Source organism: Schistocerca gregaria, chromosome 8 (genome assembly GCF_023897955.1).
Source record: "Schistocerca gregaria isolate iqSchGreg1 chromosome 8, iqSchGreg1.2, whole genome shotgun sequence".
In the NCBI taxonomy this organism is placed as follows: domain Eukaryota; kingdom Metazoa; phylum Arthropoda; class Insecta; order Orthoptera; family Acrididae; genus Schistocerca; species Schistocerca gregaria.
Window position 1 is genome coordinate 383,895,560 of NC_064927.1, and position 15,922 is coordinate 383,911,481.

Sequence of the window (15,922 nt, forward strand, 5' to 3'; positions counted from 1 at the left end):
AACATTTGCCGGTATTTTATTTGTGGTCTAGACTGGTATGATCACAAAATGTATAAACATATGATTTAATTCTGTCTTTCAAGAATGAGAGACAGCCTCCCTCTTGACTGTGTCACTCTTGCTAATGCTATCTTCTATCGTAGACAGCAGCTTCTCGAAACAGGCCATGTCCATTCTCACGAAGCTCCGAAATTCATGTGGGTCTTCGAGCTTCTCCCCCTGTGGGTTCGGGGGTTAGAATAGGCCCGCGGTATTCCTGCCAGTCGTAAGAGGTGACTAAAAGGAGTCTCAAACTTTTCGGCCTTATGTGATGGTCCCCTGTTGGGTTTGACCTCCATCTCTCAAAATTTTCCGAAGAGCGAGCCGATTGGGGAAGGGCGCCTTACTTGGTGCATTGTGTCCATCTTGCGATCAGATCTTTCGCCAGCTTATACACCGTTGAACTGCAGTCCTGTCCGCTCTCCATCTCTTGGGCATGACTCTTTTTCTGCGTGCAGATAACACCTTGCACTGTGCAGTGCCTCTTTCTGCACGACGGCGACCATGGACCACATGTTACCTAACATCCAACACGGTAGCCAGTCCGTTGTGGTGGGGCCGCCATTTACCCTGTTGGTTGTAGCCCCCTGACAACACAGGGATCGCTCTACTGACGTCTGCGCTGTTAACTCCCCACGTATGCCAAGGAGTAGATGCCTATCCTCCTGGGGTATCGGGACTCCCGGCAACGGCCATCCTGCCAGGTGGCTCTTGCCGTGGCTGGGTGGCGCCCGTGGGGAGGGCCCTTGGTCGGAGTAGGTGGCATCAGGGCGGATGACCCGCAATGAAGCGTGGTACATCGTCTCTCACTGGTGGCCAGCCGCCAGCAGTCTCTAAGCGTTCTCGGGCTCAGTTTAACGCTCAGGAGTACAATCCGAAAACGTTCCCCTCCCTGGCCACACCGTGGGAGGAACGTAAGTTTCAGGATGGCACTAGCAGTTATTCGCCCCGCTTCTTAGTTTGTACGAGGGTTGATGGGGAGTCTTTTCTCTCCACAAAGCCTCAGTTCTTCGTCGAGCATTTAGAGGACAAGTTTGGGGAGGTGGAGGGCTTGTCAAAAATGCGCTCTGGGTCAGTCCTGATACAAACGGCATCCTCTGCCCAGTCACGACTGTTACTCGCTTGTGACAAGTTGGGGGATGTTGCCGTTACGATCACACCCCATAAGAGTTTAAATATGGTCCAGGGAGTTATTTACCATAGGGATCTTCTTTTGCAGTCTGATGAAGAGCTGCACGCCAATTTAGAGCGCTGAGGTGTACATTTCGTCCGGCACGTTCATCGGGGTCCGAAGGAAAATCAGATTGCTACCGGTGCCTTCATCTTGACCTTCGAAGGGGATACATTACCAGAAATAGTCAAGGTGATGGTCTACCGATGTGACGTTAAGCCCTATATCCCTCCCCCGATGCGGTGCTTTAAGTGCTGGAAGTTCGGCCATATGTCTTCTCGCTGCACTTCCAGCCTCACATGTCAAGATTGCGGACGCCCATCACATCCCAATACTCCATGTGCCCCGCCTCCCATCTGTGTCAACTGCGGGGAGCACCATTCACCTTGCTCGCCAGAGTGCCGAATTTTCCAGAAAGAGCGTAAAATCATGGAATACAAGACCCTGGACCGACTAACCTATACTGAGGCCAAGAGGAAATACGACCGACTCCATCCTGTGAGAATGACATCTTCCTACGCTGCTGCTACAACACCTGTGCTAGCCTCGTCTGTTTCTCCAATTGTGGCCGGATCAACGAGTAGAAAAACTACTCCTGCCCCCTCGCCAGTGGGGGGCTCTACCCACCGGGTTGCTCCTGCGCCACCTACCTCAGGAGCAACACCATCCCACCCATCGGGTACGTCCGTCCCCACTTCTAAGCTGGAGAAGTGTCCAACTTCTTCGGCTTCTCACGCTCGCAAGGGGTCCCTTGGGTCCCTCCCTTCCCAGGTTTCCGCCAGCGAGAAGCCTGACGACCGACAATGGCGTAAGTGCCCGCAATCAGCTGGTCGTAGGGCTTCACGATCCTCCTCCGTCCCGGAGATTGAATCGGTGAAGCCCTCCCAGCCGGTGCGACCCAAGGAATGGCGTGAGAAACCCAAGAAGAGCTCTCAGCCCAAGGAACTCGCGGTGGCAGCCATCCCACCGCAACCTTCCAGCTCTGCGTCTGAGGATGCAGTGGAGATTCTGGCGTCCGTTGAGGACCTTGATCTCGCCGGTCCATCAGACGCCATGGAAAGCACTATCACAGGTGCTAAATCGGAGGCAGCAGATGACCCAGCGGCGTAATCTCCCTTCCCAGTCCTGTCAAGCCTTTCTCATCCATGAACAACACCATCCTCCAGTGGAACTGCAGCGGTTTCTTCCACCATCTAGCTGAGCTCCGCCAACTTATCAGCCTTCACCCTTTCCTCTGCATTGCTCTGCAGGAAACTTGGTTTCCGGCAATGCGAACCCCCGCCCTCCGTGGCTATCGGGGTTATTATAAGAACCAGGCAGCTTATGAAAGAGTGTCTGGTGGCGTCTGCATCTATGTCCTGAACTCTCTTCACAGCGAGTCTGTACTTCTCCACACACCTTCAGAGGCTGTCGCTGTTCGGGTGTGGACGCCACAGGCTGTTACCGTCTGCAGTCTTTACCTTCCACCGGATGGTGATGTCGCACAGCATGTCCTGGCTGCTCTGACAGCTCAATTGCCTCCACCTTTCCTATTACTGGGCGACTTTAACGCCCATAACCATCTGTGGGTGGGTCAGTGGCAACAGGTCGAGGCGCCATCATTGAGCATTTATTGGCGCAGCTCGATCTCTCGATCTTAAATGATGGTGCCTTCACACACTTCAGTGTGGCGCATGACACATACTCCGCCATTGACCTTTCCATCTGTAGCCCTAGCCTCTTACCGTCTGTCCAATGGAGAGAGCATGATGACCTGTGTGGTAGTGACCACTTTCCGATCTTTCTGTCACTGCCACAGCGTCAGTCTTCTGGGCACCCTAGCAGATGGGCTATGAATCAGGCTGACTGGGACTTGTTCTCCTCCACTGCCACTATTGAGCCTCTCTCTAACGATGCCATTGATGCAGTGGTTCAATCGGTCACTACCGGCATCGTTACTGCCGCCGAATCTGCCATTGCCCGTTGTTCGGGGTCCCTTCGGCGGCGGACTGTGCCTTGGTGTTGCCTGAGATTACTGAAGCGATTAAAGCTCGCCGGCGGGCGCTCCAGCGTCACAAGCGACATCCCTCAATCGACCACCTTATCGCCTTCAAACGGCTGCGTGCGCGAGCCCAGTGCATTATCCGCCAACGCAAGCAGGAGTGCTGGGACTGGTATGTGTCCACCATTGGCCTCCATGTCACTCCATCGCAAGTCTGGGCCAAGATTCGCCGCCTCTATGGCTATCGGACCCCTGTCAGTGTCCCTACACTCGCACTGAATGGAACAGTTTGTACTGACTCCGACGTCATTGCAAACTGCTTGGCAGAGCACTTTGCTATGACTTCCGCTTCATTAAGGAGCGGATAGAACGTCGGAGTCTTTCTTTTCACACTCACCATCCTGAATTGTACAATGTTCCATTCAGTGAGTGGGAATTTTGAAGTGCCCTCGCCGCTTGTCCTGATACCGCTCCTGGGCCAGATAGTATCCACTCTCAGATGCTGAAACACCTTTCAGTGGACTGCCAGCGACGCCTCCTCGATCTTTACAACCGCATTTGGGTCGAGGGTGAGTTTCCGTCGCAATGGCGGGAAAGTCTTGCTGTCCCCATTCTGAAACGAGGGAAGAACCCTTTGGAGGTGGACAGCTACCGTCCCATTAGCCTCACCAACGTTCTTTGCAAGTTGCTTGAACGGATGGTGAGCCGGCGCTTGAATTGGGTACTGGAGTCTCGAGGCCTTCTGGCTCCATCTCAGGGTGGGTTCCGTAAAGGCCGCTCTGCCGCCAACAATCTGGTGAGCCTGGAGTCGGCCATCCGTACTGCCTTTGCCCGCCGTCAGCATCTGGTTGCTGTCTTTTTCGACATGCGGAAGGCGTATGATACGACATGGCATCATCACATCCTTTCTACGCTTCATGGATGGGGTCTTCGGGGCCCTCTGCCGATCTATATCCGCAATTTTCTGTCGTATCGTACCTTCCGCGTGCACGTTGCGGCCTCATATAGTTCCTCCCAAGTCCAGGAGAATGGTACGCCACAGGGTTCTGTTCTCAGTGTGTGTCTGTTTTTAATAGCTATTAACGGGCTCGCTGCGGGCGTGGGAAATACTGTCTCCGCTTCCCTGTATGCTGACGACTTCTGCCTTTACTACAGCTCTATTGGCATTGCACCTGCTGAACGTCAGCTACAGGGTGCAATCCGCAAGGCGCAGTCTTGGGCTGTAGCGGATGGTTTTCAGTTTTCCGCAGCCAAGACCTGCGTTATACATTTCTGCCGGTGACGCACTGTTCACCCGGAGCCGCGGCTTTATCTTGACGGCGAGAGGTTTTTGGGGATGGTTTTTGTTGCCCGCTTGACTTGGCTGCCTCATATTCGGCAGCTTAAACAGGCGTGTTGGCGGCATCTAAATGCTATGCGATGCCTGAGCCACACCAGGTGGGGCGCCGACCGATCTACTCTCCTACGGCTTTACCAGGCATTAATCCAGTCCCGTCTGGACTACGGGAGTCTGGCTTATGGCTCATCATCCCCATCTGCGTTGCGGGTGCTGGACCCAATCCTCCACAGTGGGATACGCCTTGCCACTGGTGCCTTCCGACCCAGCCCTGTGGACAGCATACTTGTGGAGGCAGGTGTCCCTCCACTGCGGTTACGACACCAACAATTACTGGCTGCTTATGCTGCCCATATTTTTAGCTCGCCCAGGCATCCAAGTTATCGTGTCCTCTTCCCGCAGTCAGTCGTTCATCTGCCAGAACGTCGGCCCCGGTTGGGTTGTCCGATCGGCGTACGTGTCAAACAGCTTCTTTCCTGGCTTGGGTGTTTCCCTGTTCCACCTCCTTTCCGGGCCCGTCTGCATACGCCCCCGTGGTGTGTGCCTCGCCCTTGCCTTCGGCTCGACTTCGCACATGGCCCGTAGGACTCAGTCCCTCCGGAGGCCTTTCGACGCCGCTTTTATTCCATTCTGGCCACGTATCAGGGCTCTGGTTGTCTACACCGACGGTTCGATGGTTGCTGGTCTCGTCGGTTATGCACTAACTCTAGGGGACCATTCTGAACAACGTTCGTTGCCGGCTGGCTGCAGTGCCTACACTTCTGAGCTGGTCGCCATCTTTTGTGCCCTAGAGTATATCCGCTCCTGCTCAGGTGATTCCTTCGTTATCTGTAGCAATTCCCTGAGCGGTTTACGAGCTCTCGACCAGTGTTTCCCTCGTTCTTGTCTGATGATGGCTATCCAGGAGTCCCTGCATAGTCTCGCCCGTAGCGGCAGGTCTGTGGTCTTTGTTTGGACCCCAGGACATGTTGGTATACCCGGCAATGAAACTGTCTACCGCCTGGCGAAAGAGGCCACCAGTGCACCATCTCTGGAGATTGGCCTCCTGGAGGCTGATTTGCGGGCAGTCTTACGCTGCAAAGTTCTCTCGTTTTGGGATGCTGAATGGCGCGGTCTGACCACCCCTAACAAACTCCGTGCCGTCAAGGACACGACGACTGTGTGGCGGTCATCCATGCGAGCCAACCGCAGGGACTCAGTCGTCCTTTGTCGGCTCCGCATTGGCCACACCCGACTCACGTACAGTTATTTACTGTGTCGTGAGGATCCCCCTCTTTGTCGTTGTGGGGCGTCCTTGACGGTGGTCCATATTCTGTCGGAGTGCGCCCTTTTAACCGTGCTCAGGCAGACTTTTGCAATGACTGACACGCTCTCTGCTCTTTTATCAGATGACTCTGCCATGGTGGACTTGGTTTTGTGTTTTATTCAGGCAGGGAGTTTTTATCCTTTAATCTGAGTGGTTTTTTTTTTTTTTTTTTTTTTTTTTTTTTTTTTTTTTTTTTTTTTTTTTTTTTTTAAGTGTTGATTCTGGCTTTTAGCCTCTGATTTTAAACTGAGTTTTTAAAGTGTTCTTGGTGGTTGGCTTTTCCTCTTTTTCTCTACGGTCGGCCAACCACCATCACACTGTGTGTTTTAATTTGTTTTGTCTGGTCTCTGTCAGAGTATTTCATGTCCTGTTTTCGTCTGCTGTCTTTCCTGTTGTTCGTTTTTTATTCTCTTCGGGTGGTTTTAGTTTTTATGGAACAAGGGACCGATGACCATAGTAGTCTGGTCCCTTTAATCCCACAAACCAACCAACCATCTTCAAGCTTCAGTTCTTTCACAAGCAGTGAATATAATCCCCTGCCTTTCTCCCTTTTTTTCAGCCAGGATCGAACACAACAATGTCTGGCTTTTTGTTTTTGTTGTCACTCTGCCCTAATCCAAAGATTTATTGTCACTACCAGAGCAGTAGCTCCAAAAACAAGTAGGTCCTCCATGTGCAGAATGCTGTATAAATACATATCCCTGTGTAAACAAGTGTCATAATATAAAACTAAATGTTGAGTTTGTAATTCAGAACAGTAGTAACATACATGAGAGAATAACAGTTACTCAATAAATAATGATAAACATATTCTTATGATATAGGAACCTTGAGTCACATAAAAAATTGAAACCAATGATGTTCCAATATGTCACATGGTCCCCCTTGTGTTTTGCATTGTAGAACGAACAACTTTACAAGAGATCAGACAGTTCTGTTTGCGTTTCGCGCGTTATCACTGTCTACTGCGCATGCATGCCAGGTATATCTCATGTGGATGGTGTAATAGGTCTACATGAACTGGCCTGTAGTTACAGATATGCACGCTTGGGGCGCTGGTGCATAGTTCTAAAGTTTAAGCGCATCGTGTTATACAGGCTTAATATTGTGTTGCTCCACTCTGTGCAGTTTGATATGCCTGGTTTCTTCTGGGGGTGCTGCCCTTAAAGTGGTCAAAATGTTGCTGCTCAAGCCAGACCCACTCTTCACTGTCAGCCATCCAGAGATCACCCAGTGTGTGAGGAATGTTCCTGTGGTGATCAACTGCAAGTTTCAGCTGGTCCACAACATACTCAGTTGGGTTTGTAGCAGCAGCTACTACATGCCACTCATATTCAGTACATATTTACAGTGGAGTAATATACACAATTTTTTGAAGATGTTAGTGGGCAATCGATGAGTTGATGATTAGGGCATTTACAACCCTGTCAACAGAAACAAAAGAAGAAGAAAATGAATTACACACTTCTCCCCATCCCCTTCTTTTATCTCATATCAGCATTTTATTTGTTTTAAGTTTATTTTAATTTTATTTTTATTGGGTTTCCTTCATACTCCCAGACAACACACTCATATTACCCGATTCGTACCACCCAATAACAATTGCTTGTTGACTCTGGTACTAGTTATTTACTCTCTCACACAAACTGCTGGCATCTATATGTTAATAGTATATATAAGTGAGCTTTTACTCATTGTGTGACTTCTGTTCCATAGTATTCCTTTGTTTTGCATGTCATATATATATATATATATATATATATATATATATATATATATATATATATATATATATATTTTCAGTATAATTTTCATTTGGATTTTTTATAACACATTGTCAGTCAGTCTTAGTCTACATGTCTGGCATGCAGGAAACATCATGTTTGATTTCCTCTCCCAGTTTGAGATTTCTCTCTCTCTCTCTCTCTCTCTCTCTCTCTCTGTCTCTCTCTCTCTCTCTCTCTCTCTCTCTATATATATATATATATATCATAAAAGGGACATTAAACCCTAATCTTCCTTCCTTTCGCCCTCATTTGTAGTTAATCAATAAGTTTTTATTAGTATTAATTGTAGTAGTCCTGAATCTGGTCCATTAATACTTCTTAATAATTCTCTTTAACTTGTGTATATTGTACCCTTGTGTTTGTAACAACCTTTTCTTCATTTCAGCAACTGTACATATACCATTGCTCTGTGTTCCCTCTCTTTTTCGCCATTTGTGGACAATATAGAGATCAGCTTCTTTTCTTTTTATCTTTTTCTTTGTCCGGTATTCATCCATTCTTACAGTTAGTGACCTTATTTTCTCCTCTTGATTTTTTTATTTTAAAGTAGCCATGCTGTCTGTTTCTCATACTCCCATTTCTTCTGTCAAATACAGATACAACATACATTGGTTTCCTTGCTCATATCCATCATTATTCATTAACACCGTTGGTTTTTATTCCAGATACTTCTCTTAATTGTGCAATTGTAAGCTGTTCCTCTAACGTGTTATGGCGGCCCCACAGTACTTTGCATTTAAGTTCCATTCAGTTGGGGCCCCTTTCGAGGCCTTCCATTTTCTTCTTTCTTATTGCCTTCCTTATCATTTTTTTAAATTTATTTTATTGTCATTCACTCGCTGCCTCCCATTTTCCCTTTTTTTGCATGTTACCTCAATTCATGCTTTTCTTGCTTTCCCCTTTTCTTGTGTCCAATAGGGTTCCTACCTTTTGTAGCCCACACTGTTACTTGTCAGTTTTGCTATAGTCTCAGTAATAAGCACACTTGTCAGGTGTTTATCATTTACTGTGGGCTGCCTGTGCGTTGACTGAATCATCTGTCATGTGGCTCCTCATTTAATCATTTTCATTCTGCACTTCAGTCTGCACGTATACTTCATAGACATTTGACATTTGAAAATGTCTCTGGAAGTATATAGTTTCATTTGATTGAAGGATCCCCCATTTTGTTCAGTGCTGAGGTGTTTTTCCAATACAGTTGGAGAGCCTCTACGATACTGTATGAGTTTACGGGGAATACAAAGCCCCCTGAGATGTGAATGAGAAATTGGGTTGAGGAAAGAGGCATATTAGGGAAGTCTGTGCAGTTGTGTAAAGCCACTGTGACAGGTTGGCATAGTCATTAGCACATCTGCCTAGTTAGCGGGAGACCCAGGATTAAATCCGTGTCTTGGTACAAATTTTCGTTTATCGCTTCAGTCTGTGTAAATACATCATAGATACTTCAAACTTGAAAAAGTCTCAGAAACACTATAGTTCCATTTGATTAATAATGTAGGTCTTAAAGGGGAGGGGGGAAGAACTTGCATCAACATAACTAGGGTCATCACTCAGATGGCACTTTGTTTAATGATTCTAGTCTTGCAGAGAAGAGATGAGTAAATAAGACCTGATTTCTCAGAGTGTGAAATACAGTTTTACAGGTCATTCATTCCTTTTGAAGTAGTGACTAATTTCTTGTGATCTTTTGAGCTATTTGGTAGCGTTGATGATTCAAATTTTTAAGTTTGCAACCAAGCTGATGTTATCTTGCCCCAAGAAGGTGTAGACAGCTTCTCTGTCTCTCTTCGTCATGTATGTTGAGTGCATATCTCAGTTGCTTGCTTTGTGGGCTGAGCCAAACGATGAAGTAGACAGGTCACATGGCGTATTGTTTCCTAGTTCTGACCATGGTATTCCACTAGGAGCTCTTTCTCAAGGTGTTCCCAGGTCTAATGATGTACTTGACTCTCTGTCTCCATTGATTAAAGTATAGACAGGTGTTTGCAACTCTGGCTTGCAAAGAATTTGTTTGTCTGGACTCAAGAGTTCTGTTATCTCGTACTGTAATATACGAGTACATTTTATTATTATCTATTTTATTTGTATTATAATAGACATTCAGAGATAAAAATAAAATACTAAAGTGAGTATTGATAATCTTTCACTTGCAGCTGAATTTATTTCTGCATTCTAAATTAAATATTTTTGTTTACAGCAATGGAAAAATAATAGGTGTCACGGAGCCCAGGCGTGTTGCAGCTATTTCAATGTCAGTTCGTGTTGCTGAGGAAATGAATTTAACATCTAAAGAAGTTTCTTATCTCATAAGGTTTGAGGGGAACACTACCAAAGACACAAAAATAAAGTTCATGACTGACGGAGTTCTCCTGAAAGAAATACAAAGTGTATGTAATTTTTAGTGTGCAAGTCTCAGTTATGAAATTATTCCAACTATTGATTGTTCATAATGTTCAATGTTGAAAAGAGTTTCAAGCTTCAAGCACAGCAACATCTTTTGTGCAACATTTGGGACACCTGAATTCCATCTGCATTAAACTTTCTCAGCTAAGCAAAGTTCTTCATAATTTGACTTTTAATTGCCAAGCTACTTGTGTTCAATTCTTAAAAGAAAAATGCTCATAACGATGTGACAAATTCTGGGAACAATGACATCCGCTATCTAAAAAGGGCTTCAGCTGGCCCTCTGAGAGTCTCAGATCAGAATCTGTAAAGCAACCTCTTCTGCTTCCAAGAAAGTCTTCTTGATGGTTACAGTAGTAGAAAGGCCGTTATAAAAGGTGTTTAGGGTGGAACAGACATATAAGAAGTATGACACTGAAACTGTGTGCCTTTCGCGGGCAAGTGCTCTACCATCTGAGCTACCCAAGCACTACTCACGCCCCGTCCTCACAGATTTACTTCCGCCAGTACCTCGTCTCCTACTTTCCAAACTTCACAGAAGCTCTCCTGCTAACCTTGGCAGAATAAGCACTCCTGGAAGAAAGGATATTGCAGAGACATGACATAGCCACAGCCTGGGGGATGTTTCCAGAATGAGATTTTCACTTTGCAGCGGAGTGTGTGCTGATATGAAACTTCCTGGCAGATTAAAACTGTGTGCCGGACCAAGACTTGAACTCGGCACCTTTGCCTTTCGTGGGCAGGAAGCAAATGTGTGAGGATGGGGCATGAGTCGTGCTTGGGTCGCTCACATGGTAGAGCGCTTGCCCGCGAAAGGCAAAGGTCCCAGGAAGTTTCATATCAACACACACTCCACTGCAGAGTGAAAATCTCATTCTGGAAATGTGGCACTGTTAGTAAAAACACCTACCAACCATCACACTACACAAATTGAAAATTCTGAAGTCTTGCGAGAATTCCAGTTTCATGAAATGCACAGCCATACCAAGTTTGTTGCCGACCAGAGTGGCCGAGCGGTTCTAGGCGCTACAGTCTGGAACCGCGCGACCACTACGGTCGCAGGTTTGAATCCTGCCTCAGGCATGGATGTGTGTGATGTCCTTAGGTTAGTTAGGTTCAAGTAGTTCTAAGTTCTAGGGGACTGATGACCTCAAAAGTTAAGTCCCATAGTGCTCAGGGCCATTTGAACCAAGTTTGTTGTATTGTGCACAATCTGTTGTGCATTGATGTCATGGAACTAAGAGATCGATGGAAAGGGAAAGGCATCACTGATGTGAGGAATATAAGAAAGAAGGTCAATAGCAGTATCAAGAAAATACTGTATTTATATTGATATATGATTGATAAACTATTTCTGAATATCTTGTTTTACCATCCACCATAAGCTGCGGCCTTATATCACAAATCAAATGCAGTAATTGTGCAAGGTGATGCAGTGGTAACACAACGGACTAATATTTGAGAGGATAGTGATTCAGGTTCATATCTGGCCACCCAGATTGGAGCTTACTATGTTTTCTCTAAATCACTTAAAACAAGTCCTGTGCCAGTTGCTTTGAAAGGACAACACCAATATCATTCCAGAACCTGAGCTTGTACTTTGTCCTTAATGATTTCGTAAGTGATGAAATGTTAAACCCTAATGTTCCTTTAAAGGAATTATGAAACATGGTTTTCGGAAATATCTTCACAAAACAAGATGTAAATATTTCAGAATTTCAATCAATAACAGCTACCAACATGAGTAATTTGTAAGCAGACACACTCATTGTAGTGAAGCTACTGTGGTCACTTAATAAAGGCAATTCTTCTGGTCCAGATTTTATACCAAATGCATTTCTTTCGGAATACACTGATGAAACATCTCCATATTTAGCATGCATATACAGTCACTTGCTTGACAAAAGATCCGTACCTAAAGACTGGAAAGTTGCAGAGGTCACACCAACAAACAAGAAAGGGAATACAAGTAATCTGCTAAATTACAGACCCATACCTTTAACATCTGTTTCTAATAGGTTTTTGAAACGTGTACCATGTTGCAGCATTGTGAAGTACATTAAAGAAAACAATGTATTGACACATTACCAGAATGGATTTGTAAAATATTGTCCTTGTGTAACACAACTGGCTCTTTATTCACACAAAGTAATATCAGGAGGAGACCTAGATTTCTGGGAGGCTTCTGACACAGTTCCTCACAAACAACTTCTAATAAAATTGTGTGCCTTGAAGTATCATCACAGTTGTGCAACATGATTTCCTGTCTGAATGATCATAGTTCATAGCAACTCAGGGAAAGTCTTCAAGTGAAACAGAAGAGCTGTCTGGTGTTCCTCAATGAAGTACTATAGTCCCTCTACTGTTCTTAATCGATATAAACAATTTAGGAGTCAGTTTGGGCAGCCCTTGTAGTTTTCTTTCAGATGATGCCTTCATTTACCATCTAGTAAAGCTGTCAGAAAATCAAAACAAATTGCAAAAGTTTTAGGCAAGGAATCCATATACTGCAAAAAGTGTTGATGGACCCAAAACAATAAAAGCTCTATGGTTGTCCAAATGAGTACTAAAACCTCCACTCAGTTTCGTTTATGCAATCAGTCATCCAAATTTAAATGCTATCGATTCAACTAAACACATAGCAATTACACTTACAAAAAAACTTAAATTGGAATCCATGAAAGATATTCACAATTGCAAATATGGACAACTATAAACTGTATAATGGAACGATGACAATGAAAATTTTTGCTGGACCAGGACTTTGGACCCAGATTTCCCACGCATCGCCGACAGTTGCCTTACCATTAGGCTACCTGAGCAAGACTCATAGCCAGACCCAAACTTCCATTTGTTGTCTATCACATGTCTAGAACCTGTACTCATACATCCATTATGTATATTCCCATATATGCAAGACATTTCACTTGAAAAGTCACTGGCCCAGTATCGGCGGATAAATATGATATTGTTTCTGAAGTACAATGCAACATTCATTTGGACATCCACACAGGCGAGACATTTTACACGAAAATGTCTTGCCAGGATAGGTACTATTGTGCAGTGCTTGTCTTATTCCAAATTGTGATGCAAAGTTCTTTTGGAGATGTATGTAAGCATCACTCACGCTAACTGCTTTATCATAATTATTTGTTTGCAAAACAGTGGTGAGACAAAATAACAAACCATGGTGGCTTTTAAAGGTAAGTTGTAGGAGTATAAATTGTTAGAGCAAGTCTATTGAGATTGCCATGATGTTAGGTGTACTGAGAAAATCACGGTAGCAGGGAATAACAACATATATGACTTGTGGGCAAAAAATCATTGTTAACTAAAATGTATTCTGGAATATTATGTGTCTCCACAATTTTATAACATGCACAAAAATGTCTGAAAAGTTAAATTATTTATTGTTAAGGTTTAACACAGAGTGCATTTCTTTGTTATGTGTCATTATTTCAGGTAAGTCTGATTTCAAATTAAGACCAAAATTGTAAACCTGCTTGTAAATATCCACTTAAAAGTCAAAAGAAAAGAAAAATTTTAATGTGTTATTGTTTCCTTTGTTTTTACTTGAGTTTCACTATAGATAGTTAATATGGGTATTAAAAACCTATGTATAGCCGAACTAATTTTTCCTGTCTATTTAGGATTTCCTGCTAACAAAATACTCTGTAATCATTCTGGATGAAGCCCATGAACGCAGTGTGTACACTGATATACTGATTGGCCTTTTGTCTCGAATTGTGCCTTTGAGGAACAAAAGAGGCAATTCTCTGAAATTGATAATCATGTCAGCAACATTACGTCTTGAGGACTTCACAGAAAATTCTCGTCTATTTAAAGTTCCTCCTCCAGTTATAAAGGTGAGTTCCTCCCATAGTACACGTGATAGGCTAGATGACAGTCTATAGACACACTGGCATAACTATGTTAACTTGAACATGTTAGAACTAATGGTAACTAGCCAAATTTTTTGTATTATTTTTCTAATTATTACAAATATGCCTTATTCAGATTAAGCCAGAGCGCTTGATAGCCCATTTCTTAGACTTATTCAGTTTTATAAAAAGAGCAAGAGCTAATTTACATGTTGTTACATTACTTGAATACCAGAGAAATACAGTTTTATTTCTGTGGAAATTGTGAAATGTGACTGTTGAGAAGAATGCTTAAGGTGAAGCGGACTGGCAGACTTAGTAATGAAGAAAATAGCAGAAGAAAAAAGATTATTGGACATGATCAGGAAGAGGAAAAAGTCTTGGCCTGGACATATACTGCGTGGGAATTACTGTTATCACAGTTATGATTCTCTGTATAGCTAGAAAGACAAAAGACAGAAAAAGTAAAATCTTTTCTGTACCTGAGAAGTTTAACCAGATGGAAATGGAAGCTGTACAGAACAAATAGAGCTTTTCGAAAAGTCGAAGCAGTTGCTAACATCTAGAATAATGTCAGTGGAGTGGAGAAAAAATTTTACTAAATGATATGTATGTATTGTAGTGGTACATAGCAGTGAATCACGGACAGTGAAAAAGGAAGAAGAAAGAGATTTAGAAAGTTCTAAAACATGGCTGTTGGGAAGAATGCTTAAGGTGAAATGGACTGACAGACTTTGTAATGAAGAAAATAGTGGAAGAAATAAAATTATTGGATGTGGTCAGAAAGAGGAAAAAATCTTGAGTGGGTCATATACTGCATAGAAATTGTCTGCAACAACGAATTATAGAGGAAAAGTGGAAGCAGCGGGAGAAATAGGTAGGAAAAGAATTGGAATTATGGATTACATTAGAAGAGGATGAAAATAAAGCAATGAAGGAAGATGCCCAGAATAGTACATGATTGAGAGCTCCAGTTGTGGAACCTAACTAAGAATAAGAATAAGTGATGTTGGTGTTGTCAACAAAGGAAAAGAAATCTATAGATCAGAAGATAAGCAAGAACAAAAATAAGTGCGCTGTTTGTAAGCAAAATCTTTAAACTTAATGTGGGTTACAAAAGGACCTAATGTAATAGATAGAACCAAAAAATCCTTGAAATTCTAATAATATGGTGTTTGAAACTTTATGCTTCATTTAGGCTAAAGCATTAAATAAACAAAAAAGTCTAAGTAGTAACTGTTAATCAGAAGAAGCAAATAGAAAATTCAGACTGCCACATGTATTGGGCATAAATTTATGCCTGAGAGATGAATGCCAACTCCACTGCTGTTTTGTGTTTTTTAACAATTTTCATCATTATTAGACTTTTGTGTGGTGAAGTTTGCTAGTGACAGTCATATTTATAGGAAAACTCTCTAATTATGACAAGTTGACACTCCAGCAATTTTTCAGTGCACTGCTCAGGCCTTCTAGAAAATGGAATGAAAATTAGTGGAAGAAAAATAAAATTTGCTTAGTTCAGAAGGAATATAGTAGTGTATGTACTCTATTGGTGGTGAAAATATTCCCTCACATATTATTCTCTGTGATATTTTTCCTTCTTTTCTTTTCAGTTGAGTTGTTTGGTAAGTTGAACATTGTATGATATTAGATAACATCTCAATTGGAACTAAAACAATAAATTTAAAAAATCTCCCAGAAGCTTCTCATAAAGTAGGAAATAATCGTAGGTTGCAGTGCTTGATATTATTAATGAGTTGTACTCTGGTAGCTCACTGAGTAGGAAGCTGACAAAGATCCAGATTTCATAACACCCGTGGACATAAGAAATCCTTGATTGTTGAATAGAAGTAAATTATGACTCTTAAGCTTTCTTTTATTTTTTTCCTTTTATTAGCAGCATGTTGTAGATTAATCCATATAGATCCATAATGCTAATTTCACACTGTACAACTCAACATACAAGAACTGTAAAACTATATCTTTGAGACTGTTAATTATATTAAAATTCAAGCAAT

At 43.3% G+C, this 15,922-nt stretch overlaps 1 protein-coding gene across 1 annotated transcript in view; it reads left to right on the forward strand.

The window, feature by feature from the left end:
* The window catches only part of LOC126285336 (probable ATP-dependent RNA helicase kurz), a 131,854-nt gene that overhangs the window by 39,200 nt on the left and 76,732 nt on the right, over positions 1–15,922 (forward strand). Inside the window, exons 5-6 of the mRNA XM_049984653.1 lie at positions 9,818–10,007; positions 13,674–13,889. Coding sequence (XP_049840610.1) covers positions 9,818–10,007; positions 13,674–13,889 — 406 coding nt within the window. The remainder of the gene's footprint in view (positions 1–9,817; positions 10,008–13,673; positions 13,890–15,922) is intronic.